General features: G+C 38.5%; 1 protein-coding gene and 1 long non-coding RNA gene across 2 annotated transcripts in view; one reads left to right on the top strand and one right to left on the bottom strand.

Annotated features, from left to right (window-relative positions):
• Positions 1 to 14,339, bottom strand: part of LOC146437382 (uncharacterized) — a 92,566-nt gene that overhangs the window by 22,116 nt on the left and 56,111 nt on the right. The gene's annotated exons all lie outside the window — the stretch shown is intronic.
• LOC146437383 (testis-specific serine/threonine-protein kinase 2-like) lies at positions 5,194 to 6,387 on the top strand. The gene has a single exon (XM_085060287.1). The coding sequence runs from the start codon at positions 5,205 to 5,207 to the stop codon at positions 6,297 to 6,299; it is 1,095 nt and encodes a 364-aa protein (XP_084916413.1). The 5' UTR covers positions 5,194 to 5,204; the 3' UTR covers positions 6,300 to 6,387.

Below are 14,339 nucleotides of genomic sequence, written 5' to 3' on the forward strand. Positions count from 1 at the left end.
CCTTGTTTGGTTTCACCTTCAGCCCCTAATTCTTGTCAGCTGATGGCACAATCCATGACAGATGGATTGTGTGATTACATGTATGAGGTACAGGTCCAAAACTCTTCCATACACAGCAACATATTTGTGAAAACATAGGTTTAGCCTATCATTGGAAAAAAGACGCAACTGAGAACTTGAAATTTTACAGAAAGTAGTTTAGATGTTCCCCATTCCTATGGCTCTATTCCTGAGATTCAGTTTATGCTGCCCCTTTTCCTCTGCCCATCATTTATCATTTCACTTCTATGATAGCACCCCTGAATAAAACCCTTCAGAATCCTGAAAATCTGACAGTTATGCCTAATTTTATGTGCAACACCAAACAGAAGCACAGCTACAACAGAAGTTGTGAATCTATTTTTGCATGGGTATATCAGAAATATTCTGGTTTAAAGTTTGGCTGGAAACCCAGGGAGCTTATTTAGATTTTGGCCTCTTGCTCCAAAAATCCCTTCATCCATTTTATTTAGGATGTTTCTTCTGTTCAGTTCCCGATCCAATGGGGAAAAGGGCCTCTATAAATGCTTGAAAAAACACCAATGAAAACAACTCACAAATACAAATTTTTCTGCATTCTGAGCTAACAATAGCAGCTGGATTGTCCCCAACACATGGATGGGATTAGTCAGTCTTCCAGGTGCTCATGGCTACAAGCAATAAACAAAACTGTCTTAATTACGATTTAACATAAATTAGGATTAACATACCCAGGAAGGCTTAGTGGGTTATCAGCAGCGTGCATTTTACCTAAGCTAGCAGTTTGTGTACTCTGAATTATACCATCTGTTTATTTCCTCACGTAGGTTGACTCTTGCACAAAAGGATTTCATGACAGGTAAGGCGGGATTTCTCAAATGCTGCATAGAGTATAAACCTAAAAGCATTTCCACACAAGCAGCCAGGTGCTTCATCCAGCACATGGGATTTATTTTTAATTAAATTGTTTATTTTCAACATAAATGCCTAAAAAAAAAAGCCCTAACATGTTCTGGAGAAAATGTTCCCCACGTAGTGGTCAATACCTGTGACTATTTCACAGAAACAGTCTGTTCTCATTTTGTTTTTATGCAACACTCTTATGAAACCTGTACTATTTTCACACAAGATATTCACAGCATGTACTTATTCAAAGTACTGTACTCCTAAGCAAAATATTAAGGAAATTAAAAAAGGACTTTTCTACCATTCTTACACTTACAAGTGACTAACCCAAAACACAAATATGCTTCTGTAAGAACTGCTTGAAAATTTTCTTTTTTTTTTTTCTGTTTTGCCTGTTTTTGAAGTCTTAATTCATGGAATTTACAATTATTGGGGAAAACTATTTTGATAGTTCTTAGAATATGAACTCTGGTCAATCCAGAGAAAAGACAGCCACAACATACAAGTCCCCACAGTAAACAAGGACATGGAAAACTAAGGATTTCAGCTCATCCCTAATTCTGACCAATTTTTTGTGTCACCAAAAAAAAAGGGTTCTCTTCACTAAAGTTAGCAATTTGCTTTTCAGTTTCCCCATTCTTGCCAGATTCAGCCAAAATATGATGGATGGCTTTGGCAGAGTTGTCATTACCAGGATGTTAACTCTTCCACATGAATATCAGCAATTCCAGCTCTCCTAGAACTACAGAGGAGAGCAGAAAGCCATGGAGAAGTCAGACCTCACACTGCAACTCTACAGCAGGACTTGCACTCCAGATCTTGCACTTTAGGAACAAAAAACTCACATGTGCAAAGTTGGAATTAAAAGTCAACCTAAAGTTTTTATCTCCAGAGATGTTTTATACAAAGAAATCATATTTTAGAGTTCCTCCAGACACTGATAAATATTCCATGAAATTGCCAAGAAAGAATTTAATGCCACCAGAGTACTTCCCATGACAATACTCTTAAAAATCTATTAAATTTATTGTGTGATAATTCTTCCACATTAGAAAACCAGGACAAGTGTGTTGTGAAATTTCTGTGAAAAGAAATCATAAATAATAAAAATCAATACCTAATTCTGGTAAGGCTAGAAAATGCCTTCAACAGTCTCATGGTTAAACCCCAGATGGCAACTGAACCCCACCAGGGTAAAGAGAGTGAAAGGCTTTGTGAGGCTACCAGGAAGAAAATTTACTCTACCCCAGCCAAAACCAACACAAGTATTATTTAAAAAATGTATTATCAGCTAAATCAATACACTTCAAAGGTAGATTTCTAATGAAAATTAAAAAAAAAAAAAAGCCCTTTTTATAAAAGGGACTTAAGGTGGTGTGGAGCTATGGTGCTGGCTGCTTTGGACCCTTTCCTTCCATCATGAATTCTATTCCAGAAAAAAAAATATTCTCCAGGTACCCTGTTTTTATAAAATGGGGGTGTACAGCTATAAAAAAAAAATTGTTTTCCAGACGATTTAGCATGCAAGGAAATACTCATCCAGGGCTTAAAATGTATCTGCCTTCCAGCTGTTCTCCCCACTAGGAGTGTGCCATTCAGTTCCTATTGTACTCATCCTGATCCAGTGTGAAACACCTGATTTTGAGGCACTGCTGGTGCACTTGGGCCCACCCTGATACAATTGAGATTTCCATGCTCTCTCTCCATCCCCTGACCCAAGAGGGTTATGAAAGGGGATGACAGAGCAGGAAGAATACAGAAAGCAACAGAAATCCAGGTCTGTCTGAGAGATGAGGAGTCCAGCAAGTCCATGTGCACAACCTGGACAGGAAGGGTTGGTTTCCTCTTCATTTAAGACCAAATATAACAAAAGTAATTAAAGAGGAAACTACTGACTTGCTTCTGCCAGATGTAATGAATTAATAGTTTGCTCTTCCCCCTTTGGATTCAGAATTAATTCTTGGCCTATATTGGCATTTCTCTCACTGGAAAATTTAATTTGCATCATTAAAGCCCTGAGTCTATTACATTTGCAACTGACACAGATGGGCACCAGAAAAAAACTGTATAATTTTGGTAAATTTGTTAATATTGATGATTCTAAGTATTATTCAAAATTCTAATTAAACACCAATAAGCTGCTTTAACTAAAGAAAATCTTACATTAACACCCACAGAGACAAAAATGTATTTCACTGATAATAGATCTGACTTCTCACTTAGATTTTGATTAAGTTTGACCACATTTAACACCAGAGGAATTAACTGCTTTGCTGAACATAGATCCTCCTTCCCAATCCATTGGTTCCATGGTGGCATCATGACTGATCTTACAGAGCAGGGAACAAATACCTACCATTCTCCACATCCATTGCCTGTGACCATACCAGCAGGCAATTACTAAAAAAAATTATGCAAAAGTCGATACACTCGGATTTGACACTCACTTTTGTCTTAATTTATATTAAGAGTAAAAATATGAGCATTTTTATTAAAAAATTATCATGCCCTTAAATTATTGTGAGAATAAAATGACTGTGGTAGTATTCTGTTAATTCTACCCCACAGCTTTGGTGGAAATCACTGCTTAACAATTTCACCAAAATTAATATTTTTCTGCATCCCTTCATACAAATTTTGAAAGAATGACAATGAGAAGACACAAACAACAAGCAGGGTGTGCATGATACATTTTGGGTACCTTTCACAAATATAAAACTGTCCAGATGCAAGACAGATTTCCCAAAGAATTACCAGGCTGACATGAAAATAAGCCATCTACACGAGCAGTGGGAGTGGTTTTAAGCATGAGTAGGTGATATGAGGCAAGCCAACATTTAATACAAGGCCACATTTTTATTTATACCTGAAAAGAACCAATTAAATTAATGTCCTGGAAACAACCACCTCTAATAGTCCACAGTAAATCTTTATGCATTCTTGCATATATTTTAAAGACTTTTCTTCTTCTTCTTTGTTCTTTCCAATGTCATCACAATGATTTATGCCTTCCCTCTCACAGTTCAGGTATTGCCTGCACCTTCAGGACAGACAGCATGATGCTGAATAGTAACACCTCTAATTTGAAATTACCATAACTGTCCATGCCCTTAAGAACATTTGCCCTGGAATAACATCAGGGAGTTGCTCTTTTCCCCTTCCCCAAAAATAAAGGTATTTTCCCTTCCATATAACTGTTGAAAGACTAACATAAAAATATGCAGAGCAGCATGTGCTAAATATCCACTGCAAATCCTCCGTAAAATCAAACCAAAAGACTTGATGCAAGAGAAATATGCACCACTTAATACAGGAGAAAAAAAGGTTTAATCCCTTGAGAACTACTATCATTCCAAACCTGCAGTTAAACTTTCTGGTTTGTTCACATCTATAGTAACCTTGTAGGCTCAGGAATAAAACCTTCAGTTTAAAGGAATGCCATCAATTTGAAATCAACTCAGAGTATTTCATCTAATATCAAAGAAAACAACGACAAAATTATTATTACTGAAATTGATTGCAGTTTTCTGTGACTTCCAGTTATTTAATCTGCTTCTGTGGCTGTTCTCTGCAATGGTATCGTGGCTAATAAAAATTAACTTTTCTCTGCAATTTCTTGGGAAGTTTACTAGCACTAAGTGTTAAAAGCAAGGAAAGAAAGCTGCGTGTACAGAGAGATTATCTGCAGATAATTAATCTATTATCAGATTATTCTGAATTTGCATAGAATTATTTTCTTCTGAAATAAGGAACAGACTTCTAGAACACTCATAACAATACTGACAAAAATCACTGAACTGGTGGGACTCTGAAACACTCCCTGGAAGATTCAGGCCAGTCACCTGTTACTGCAATCAAACTCAACAAACAGCACTCATTAACAAATCAGCATGGATCATTCCACCAAAAAAAGAGAAAAAAAGAAAAAGGGATTTTCAATGCACTGCTCCACAAAGTCTAGGTCCTCAGGTGGTTTTTGTTATCTTCCTCAAATCCACCAAAACAGCACAGTATATTGTAGCAATGATGTACAGCAATAGCACAACTGAAAAACAGCATTACAAAACCAAGATATAAACACTGTATTTCTCTTTTTAAGATGGCCAGAGTAGGATGACATCTTTGAGAAATTATCTCCATTTTCTGATTGCAATGTGCAGGGGCAGCTGTCAGTGACAGCACAGAGCACTCAACTCTGTGTTGAGTTTTACCCTCCGTGATGTCACAGAGCAGGTCCATGAAATGACAAAGATTCTTCTGACCTTCCAGGACAACTGTTCATGAGATCACACAGAACCCACTCAGGCACCCGGCACAGCAGTGCCCCTGCAGCCACCATCGGGCGTGGAGCACAGCCCAGCAGCACAGGATGCACAGCAGCTCCCGCTGGGGCAGATCCCTGCAGCTCTCCCAGGATGGATGCTGTGGTGCTTAAGAAGAAGGGCTACAGCCTCGGCGACACTCTTGGAGAAGGCTCCTATGGCAAAGTGAAATCTGCCTACAGCCACCGCCTGAAATGCAAAGTGGCCATCAAGATCATTGACAAGAAGAAAATTTCTCAGAATGTCCTGGAGAAATTTCTCCCCAGGGAAATGGAAGCTTTGATGCGCCTGCACCACCCCTCAATCATCGAAACCTACGAGATTTTTGAGACGTCCTCTGGGAAAGTGTACATCGTGATGGAGCTGGGGGAAAAGGGGAGCCTCCTGAACTACCTCACCACCCAGGGTGCGATGGACGAGAGTGTGGCTCGCAGCAAGTTCCAGCAGTTGGCTTCTGCCATCAAGCACTGCCACGACTTGGACTTTGCCCACAGGGACCTGAAATGTGACAACATCCTTCTCGATAAGGATCTTAATTTCAAGCTGTCAGACTTCGGCTTTTCAAAACCCTTGACTCGGGATGGAAATGGAAAAACCATTCTCAGCAGCACTTTCTGTGGGTCTCTTGCATACTCAGCCCCAGAACTGCTCGAGCACATTCCTTGTGACCCCAGGATTTCTGACATGTGGAGCCTGGGAATCATCCTGTACGCAATGCTCTATGCCTCACAGCCATTTGATAGTTCCAACGTCAGGGAAATGCTTCAGATTCAGAAACAACGGAAGATTCCCTTCCTCAAGTCAAAAAATCTCTCTGCAGAGTGCAAGAACCTCATCATCCGCTTGCTCCACCCTGACGTGGATCTGAGGCTGCGCATAGATGAAGTTCTGAGACACCCCTGGTTGCAGCCTCTGAAATCCACGCGCTGTGTCAGTCCGCGAGCTGCAGGAGGGGGTGATCCCAAAGCCTGCGGGAAGAAAAACCCCAGCAAAACCAGGATAGGAAATCCCATTCTGCGCAAGTGTAAGGGGTGGAGGACAAAATCCACTTAAGGATAGTTGCTGTTCACAAGGCCACAAAGTTGGCCTAACCTGTGAACTGCATTAGTTTAAGCTCACATTAAAGAGAACCTGCCTAAAATTCTGTGTCACAGCTGTATCCTTACTTCTGCACAGTGTGATTGAACGATGAGTTTGAACACTGTCAGAGTCAGGACTGTGACAGACAGGGGAAACAATGAGGGAGGGAGGGAACCTTTAGAACACATAAACTGCAGAGGAGCACTTTGTATGTAACACTTGAAGGAGGAATGTATTTCAAACATTACAATGCAAATGGTTTCATATCTGAATATCAGAACTGGTGTGCTCTGTAACAATTTACGACTATTTCAAAAGCCAGACTCTAGGAACTGCCTAGGCATCCTGCTTATGAAGCAAAATTTAGCTGATTTTCTCTTTCAAATTTGAGTCTTTTAAGAAAAAAAATTGCAATATGAACTATTGGTTTATATTTAAAAACTAACAGCTACAAAACAGTTGTACTATAACAATTCCTTTAAGAGGAATTAATACCATGTACCTAGTATTGGTGAATGAAAATGGAGATGTAATCACTAATGTTTCAGATCAAAATTTAATTTGCACTTTCCTCTACACATTGTAAGTGATTAAGTGAGTTTTAGAATCCTCTTTTCCTTAGCCAAGTGTCCACACTTTCCTATCTTATATTGTTGGCACTTAAAATTAATGGTTTTTATCTAACAGATACAGCAGTCATAATAAATGTTTAAGATAACTATTTAAATTTTGGCTGTATTAACATTATAATGTAAAGAATCCTAATTTTATTTGCCTCGATAAATCAAAGATTAAACTCACTCAGACATTTTATCTTGCTTGCCCTTAGAATAGTTAAAGAAATTCACTTTAAATATGAATAATATTTCTTCATTTTATCAGCTTTGTTAATTTCCATAGATTTAGTTTGCAAATAAAATTATTTCTAGTACTTACTGGAATGCTGATAATGAACCTACTGAATTAATTTTCTTTATCTAAAAATCACTTGAACTTATTTGCAGGGGTTGGATTCTTAAATGAGAACCTGCCTCAATTTATGCTCCTTGCTATGACACTCAGAGGCATACGAACCATCATAGACATTGCATTAGAAAATAAGGTTCAGAAAGTTACAATTTGTCAAAAATTCTCAGTACCATGCCTTGAAATACCACACATAATATTTATTAGTGTATTTCAAGACTCAACTTCACAATGAAATTTTGTAAGATTTCCTTCCAATTCCTGCAAGAGTTTTTTGCTCAATGAGAATTAATTATTTTGCTCACACAGATCCTGTTTCCAAAACAAAACCTCTAAACATGATCACAGACAATTGTCTCTGTAGAGCCATTAGAAGTGTTGCAAACCACAAAACTCCAGTGGAAACAAAAGGGTCTGATTTGGTGGAACTGCACAGCATTCACTAGCAGAGACCCACACCGATCTGACCAAGAACAGTGACCAGGACAGCACATCCACATCCTGGAGTGTAATTGCATTTCTCCTGAAGAGGCTTGATGTTTAATTTGCAGATGGTGTGATGTGTGCTGCCTCCTCCCTGCCCCAACAGCCAGAGGGACTGTGGTGCCTGCATCAGCTTCCTGGGGACTCTGGGGACAGATGGCTTCAGGGCAGCCAAGGGCTGTCTGGAACACTGACCCAGACGTCTTGCCACTATGTAAATATCCCCATCAGTCAATCATTTCGTTATAAATAGTGGACAGCCCAGGGCCCACTGCGGTCTCCCACATGGACGTGGCTGCACTCCAGGAGCTCCCCTTGAGCAGGACAGCTCTCAAGGTTATCCCACAAGGCTGAAAGTTTCCTTGCCACTACAGATCCTCAGGAAGTGATCAGTGGCATGCTAACCTTTGAAACCTCAGCTAAACGATACAAAGGATTGACTGTGCACATATACTCCTTTGGACAGACACCACTGATCATGTCTGAGACTGGGACTGGATCCAGCTGCAGTCTGAGGAGGAGTTTGGAAAACAAGAGGGTCCTTCCTGAATCTCCAGACTTAGTAGGAGGCTCTCCCTGACAGCTTTTTCTGACCTTGTCCTTTAGGCAGTGAATAGTCAAGTCTGCCTTGCTATCAAATCTTGTTAAAGCATTGTCACATTTACCATTTCAATTTGTTAACTCGCTGTTTCAGGTCAACAAGGTTTACTGCTGCTTCTCTCTCACAAGTGAAGGGCATCACTCCATCCATGACCAAGTGCAGTGGAAGGGGGGAACAGGCAAAAGGGGTTAACAAAGCAGGGAATAAACACTGGAAGGAATAAACATTTGTTGATTCTCCTAACACAGAAAAGGTAATAGCAAGTTATTTGTCATGCCACCTGACAGCCTGTAAATGGATGAATAACTGCCTTTAATAGTGGTGATATTTACTGCCTCAGAAACCTAATTCCTGTGACCTGAACAGAAATGGTCACAGTCATTAGAGCTATATAAATACAACACTCAAATATTCTTGAGCACATAACAGTTCTATGAATAAAACCTCAAGATTATTCATAACACAAGACACAATCAGAATGAAAATTAATTTTTCAGAACCTGAGTGCTGAAAATTGTTCATGAGAAATTTTAATGGACCAAATCAAAGTTCATTCAAGTCATTTGGAGTCCTTGGTATTGGTATTTGCGTCAGCACCAAAACCTTCATCTTATTTACAAAGATAATTCATATTATGCTAAGTTTTACCCAAGCAATTTCTGAAGAAGGAAAACATCTAGACACATTAGGTACTTAGTTTACTAGAGTATGTTAGACTCCTAAGATTAGCATAAGTCCCAAGCACATTGCAGCATTTAATGCGTTTATCTCACAATATCCTTGTAAAGAAGAGGGATAACATTATCTCAGCTTTACAAAGTGAAACTGAAATACAGAATGAATGTGGAACTTTGAAAACATATTAAGTACTCAGATCCTACAAGCACTGAGCGGCTGATTACTATTAAAAATCTGAACATATGTGTTATAGAGACTAAGCCACTGAGAAACACAATCTGTGACAAAAGTGATCTTAATCTGGAGCATTTAAATCATTGATGTCTAACTAACAAAAACCAACCAAACAAACAAAAAACCCAAAAAGACCAAACACAAACCAAAATGCCACCAAAAAACCACCACAAAAAACAAAGAAACCCCACCAATTTCAAACATCCTACTTCCATGTCTAGTTGAAATATGACTACAGTATCTCTCTGTTACACATATCAAGCTATTCAAAGTTTGCCAGAGCTATACTTCAAGTCACTTCTGCCTAGCCTTCCATAAAGTTCTAAATATTCCAGCATACACAAAACCTAAAAAAAAAAAAAGCTGAATTTTCTCCATGTTTTAATCATGACCTTTCAGTGTACAATGCCAAGATGTAAATGTAAACACAATGGAAAAGATTTGCTTGCTCTGCAGCATCAGTTTGTTCTAATGGTTTATCCCTACCAGTCCTGCTCAACATCAGCAATCAGCCTTGAGATGGGTTTTTTTTTTTTTTTTAAGACAATTTAACATGGAATCGTGAGTCCAGCAAAGTACCTCTCAGAATATATTCACCTGCAGTTTAAGAAAATTGTGTGGGTTAATCAGAGAGAAATCTCTGCTTTTCTGATGCAAAGCTGTGAGCTTTAGATTATTTTAAAGCATGGGCAATCCACCAAGGAGCTACATATTCAGAGAGAATTTAATGAATATGTATACATTAGTCTTTTCATTATTTTCCTTAAAGGAAAATATTACATCAAAGCAAAGCTAGTTTGGCCTATTACAAAAATTATTTCTTCTCTATACTTCAGTGGGTTTCAGAAACAGATTTTCTTAGTAATAAATATTTCCTGCAAGGAGGAAGAAATTCTTAGATCATTATTTTCCAAATAAGTTAAAGAAAAAAGGCCAAAAACTCATCTTGATTTGGTTAGACTATTATGTTTTAAACTAAACACTGATAAAGAGAGCCTAATCTCAGTCTTTACTAAAATCACCACAGTCAAGGCTGGTGAACCTCTGTTAACTGAAAATTCCCCAGAAATTATAGCCAATTACACTCTTTCTAGAATTTCATTAAGTATGTGGGTCTAGGAGTTCATTAAATGGTCCTAGACTGCCCACTCCTACTCTAAAATAAAACCTTCCTCTCCTGCCAATCCCAGTTAAAAAGATGGGGAAAAAGTACTTTGGAGCTAACATTTCCCTTAAGCAGGTTTCAGTGGTGCATTAGCAGATTGGAGCCACATTCTCCTGCTGGATTTCCAGGTCTGATATTCCCCAGGCTGCTCCTTTGGATGCACATCTGTCTTCTTCCAGCCCACACCACACTCACAGCTAAGGCACAGCTAAGATCCAGGTACATGAAGGTGCACAGTTTTATGTTTTGCTCAACTACAAACACATTCTGATCTGCTGTAGAATCTCTCAACATTTATTTGCAACATAAAAAATTGAATTGTTCTGGATTTTAACCGGAGGGCTTTGCTCAAAATTGATGCTAAACTTGAGAGTAATTAAATATGACACAAGGTGGTGTCAGGTTGGATTAGCTTTAACAAACTACTGTATCAACAAAGAGGAAAATAAGGAAAGGATTGTCTTTTCTAGCCACAAATATTCCTTCTCCTCTTCAGTGAAATTGCTAGAGACAAGGAATTGTGTTGTAGCAACTGCAAATGCCAAAATACACTTTCAGATAATCCTGCAAAATCTACTCATAAACCCGTCCAACAGTGTTTGTAAATACTATCAACCTCACGTTCTCTCAGGTAAATAGTCCAAGTGAAGTCACCTCTATTTTCAGACCAAGGGCTGGATGTTCATGTAACTTTTCCTGTTTTGCTTTGAATCGAGAAATTGGCACTTTAGATGAAGTCACGAAAACACAAAGTTTACACTACAACAGCCAGCAAATGTCATTTACTTTAAACTCCAAGATTGGAACATTTTGCTTGCAGCACTGGGCAGAACTTCCCAAAAATTTTAGTAAAATCATACATGCATTAATTACACAGAAGCAATCCTTGTAATATTACCACTTGCAGGTGAACTTCCTGTATTTGGGTTTCACACTTAAAAAAAAAAAAAAGGCAGAATCAGCTCAGCTTCATGGATTAAAAAAAAAGAATAAGCATTTCGTGTTTTTTCACATCACAAATGTGTCTGGCACAGAAGCCAAAACAACTGCTGGTTGAATAAAAGCTATGTAAAAAATATAAGGGCCTTTCATACAAAAAGGCCCTTACATGTTTTACTGTCACTAAGACAGTAAAATAGTACTAAGTAGCAGGAGTTCCAGCAGTCAGAAATTATCTGGCTGATGACAGTCATGTCTGGTTTGCTATTCTCTAGTTAGGTTTTACATTTGAGGGGAATCACAAAAACCTTGGAAAGAGTAGAGCTCCACACATGGACCCAAACTCCAACCTAGTTTTTCATGAAGTCACTTCTTCTAGTCTGATGTGTGCTCACTGTCTGAAAAGGAAGCTTTTCCTCAAACCCAAAATATACTCATGGAATAAAATACTATCATGAAAGCTTTAAGCTATCATAAATATGAAAGCAATACCCAAAAAACATTTTAAATACAAGGGTAAGAAAATCTGCTTTAATAAGCTGAACACTCTGGAACTTACAAAAAACACCTTTCCTAAACATTAAGGGCTGCCATCACTATACCTGTTGAATGTTTTCCAGGAAACAAACTTCCCATTCAGCTATAAACTTCTACAGATCTAGAAACACTCAGAAAGATGTTCCTGGAAAGTAGAAATCCCCAGCTAGTCAGTCACAGGCACTATTGAGTTTCCCATTATTTTCTCATGGAGGTACAATTTTTCTCAGTTAAGCTGATGTTCCAGTTCAGAGCTGAAGCAAAAGAAAACTGCTGGTAAATATATAATTGAAATATAGCTAGCAAGATACTGTTTCTACCAAGAACAAGTACTTCTCACAAAGCATGTTAAGGTTATGTCTTATTGTATACCTTAAGATCCAGGGAGAATAACAGTTATCTGAACAACTCACATGCTGTCTAGTGGAAAAGTAGATATTTTCTTTTTGGTCCTTACGCCACCATAACTACACAAGGCATTAAAAATCCAAACAAGAAAATTTGCAAAGCTCAAAACAACTCAAAAGTACCACTGTTCTTGAGCTATTAATTCCGGGAGCCGAAGCAGGAAGGATAGGTTAATTATCTTCACCACTTTCACAGCTCTGAATTTCCTGGCGTCAAGACGGGCAGAATCACCTCCTTGGACCTGCTGCCAGTTTTGCTTCTGGTGCAGCCCAGGGCACTTCTAGCTTTCTGGGCTGCAAGAGCACATTGCCAGGTCAAAGTGAGGTTTTCATGCCTCAACACCCCCAAGTCCTTCTCCTCAGGGCTGCTCTCAATCCATTCTCTGCCCACTGTGTTTGTGCTTGGGCTTGCCCTGCCCCAGGTGCAGGACCTTGCACTTGGCCTTGTTGAACTTTGAGGTTCACCCAGGATCACTTCTCAAGACCATCAAGGTACCTCTGGAATGGAATCCTTTCTCTCCAGCATGTCAGCCACCCCACACCCCTCAGAGTTGTCCAATTTGCTGAGGGTGCCCTTAATCCCACTGTCCATGTCACCCTTCAGCAGTGCCAGCCCCAGCACTGACTTTGAGGACACATCCTGTCACTGCTCCCCACACAGACATTGAGCCTCTGGCTGCAACCCTGAGTGGGACCAGCCAGCCAGGAACACGTTTCATTTTAAAGATCTATTACACTTATAAAATTGGGACTTATCAATGCAAAGTAAACCCAAAGCCATTTGGCAACATGGTGGTTTGCTATAAAGAGGCCATTCAGGGAATAAGCAATGGTAACATTTGAAAATGTGCCAGTGCATCAGATTTATTGATTCAGAACAATAAAAGGCCATATTTAGATAAAAGATAGATCCAAGGCACTCTAAAATCATAAAAAGTGTTCTGCTAGGCTTCAATGGGCTATGCTAAGGACACAGTTAAAAATAACACAAGGTTATTCACTGCAGGACCACATAAGGCCAAGAAGTTAAACACAACCACTGCCTTTTAAAAGGACAGATGTGGTATGACTAATATTGACTTTTCTACTCTACATGTTTAGTGAAAGATTATACTAATCTACCATTTATTTTGATACTGAAATTAGAGAGATTACATGAGATCATTTTGTCCTGAAGTCACATTAAGATAGATGTGGAAGAGAAATCTCTTCAAGAATGCCCTGGCTTTTCACCTACCCTTAACCCTTAAAGAAAGGCACCTTTTCTATGGGATGAGAAAGCAAGTAGATTCTATTTGACCTGAAAATAACAAGGATTACTGAAGAACTTGTGTTAGTCTTTCTCAGGATTTATATCAGAAGACATTACTAATATTGATTTTTGACAGCCCCACCAGCTGAGGGCTTGCAATCAGACAGAAGTGTGATTCACATAAAATAGTGCCACTCACAGTCTGCATGCACACACAAGAGTATCTAGCATAAAATTCTTTCAAAGACAAAAAAAAAAAAAAAAATCTTAATTTTCAGTTTTCTTAAGTTTATTACCCAAGTACTCATTGTACTTTATCTGAAATAAAACTGGGTCAATGGGGATCATTAGTTTTGCTATCCCTTTAATTAAAAACTTGACAATATAGTTTGACATTCTAGTTCAAACCACTTCAATAAAACTTCTTGTCTGGTGACAACTACCAAAGACATTTAATAATTCCACAATAGCCAGAATTACTGACAGCACCTTAAGGAAAAGTCACACAATTAGATCTGTTTTCACTGATGCCTTGCAGTCAGAAAAGCCCAGGCATTAAAATGAAAGAATTAAATATTACTCATTTTGAACAAAATCATTTCAAAGATTAAAAACTAGATGTCACCTTGGACTATTACAGTAATTTATATTTTTCTCCATTTTCTCTTTTGAAGCTACATGTTATTCTATTATATTTTTATTGATAGTCAATCAATCCTGCAACAATTTGAGTACATCTGGTTTTTCTGCT

Source organism: Lichenostomus cassidix, chromosome 4A (assembly GCF_008360975.1).
Source record: "Lichenostomus cassidix isolate B80296 chromosome 4A, HeHo_3.0, whole genome shotgun sequence".
In the NCBI taxonomy this organism is placed as follows: Eukaryota; Metazoa; Chordata; class Aves; order Passeriformes; family Meliphagidae; genus Lichenostomus; species Lichenostomus cassidix.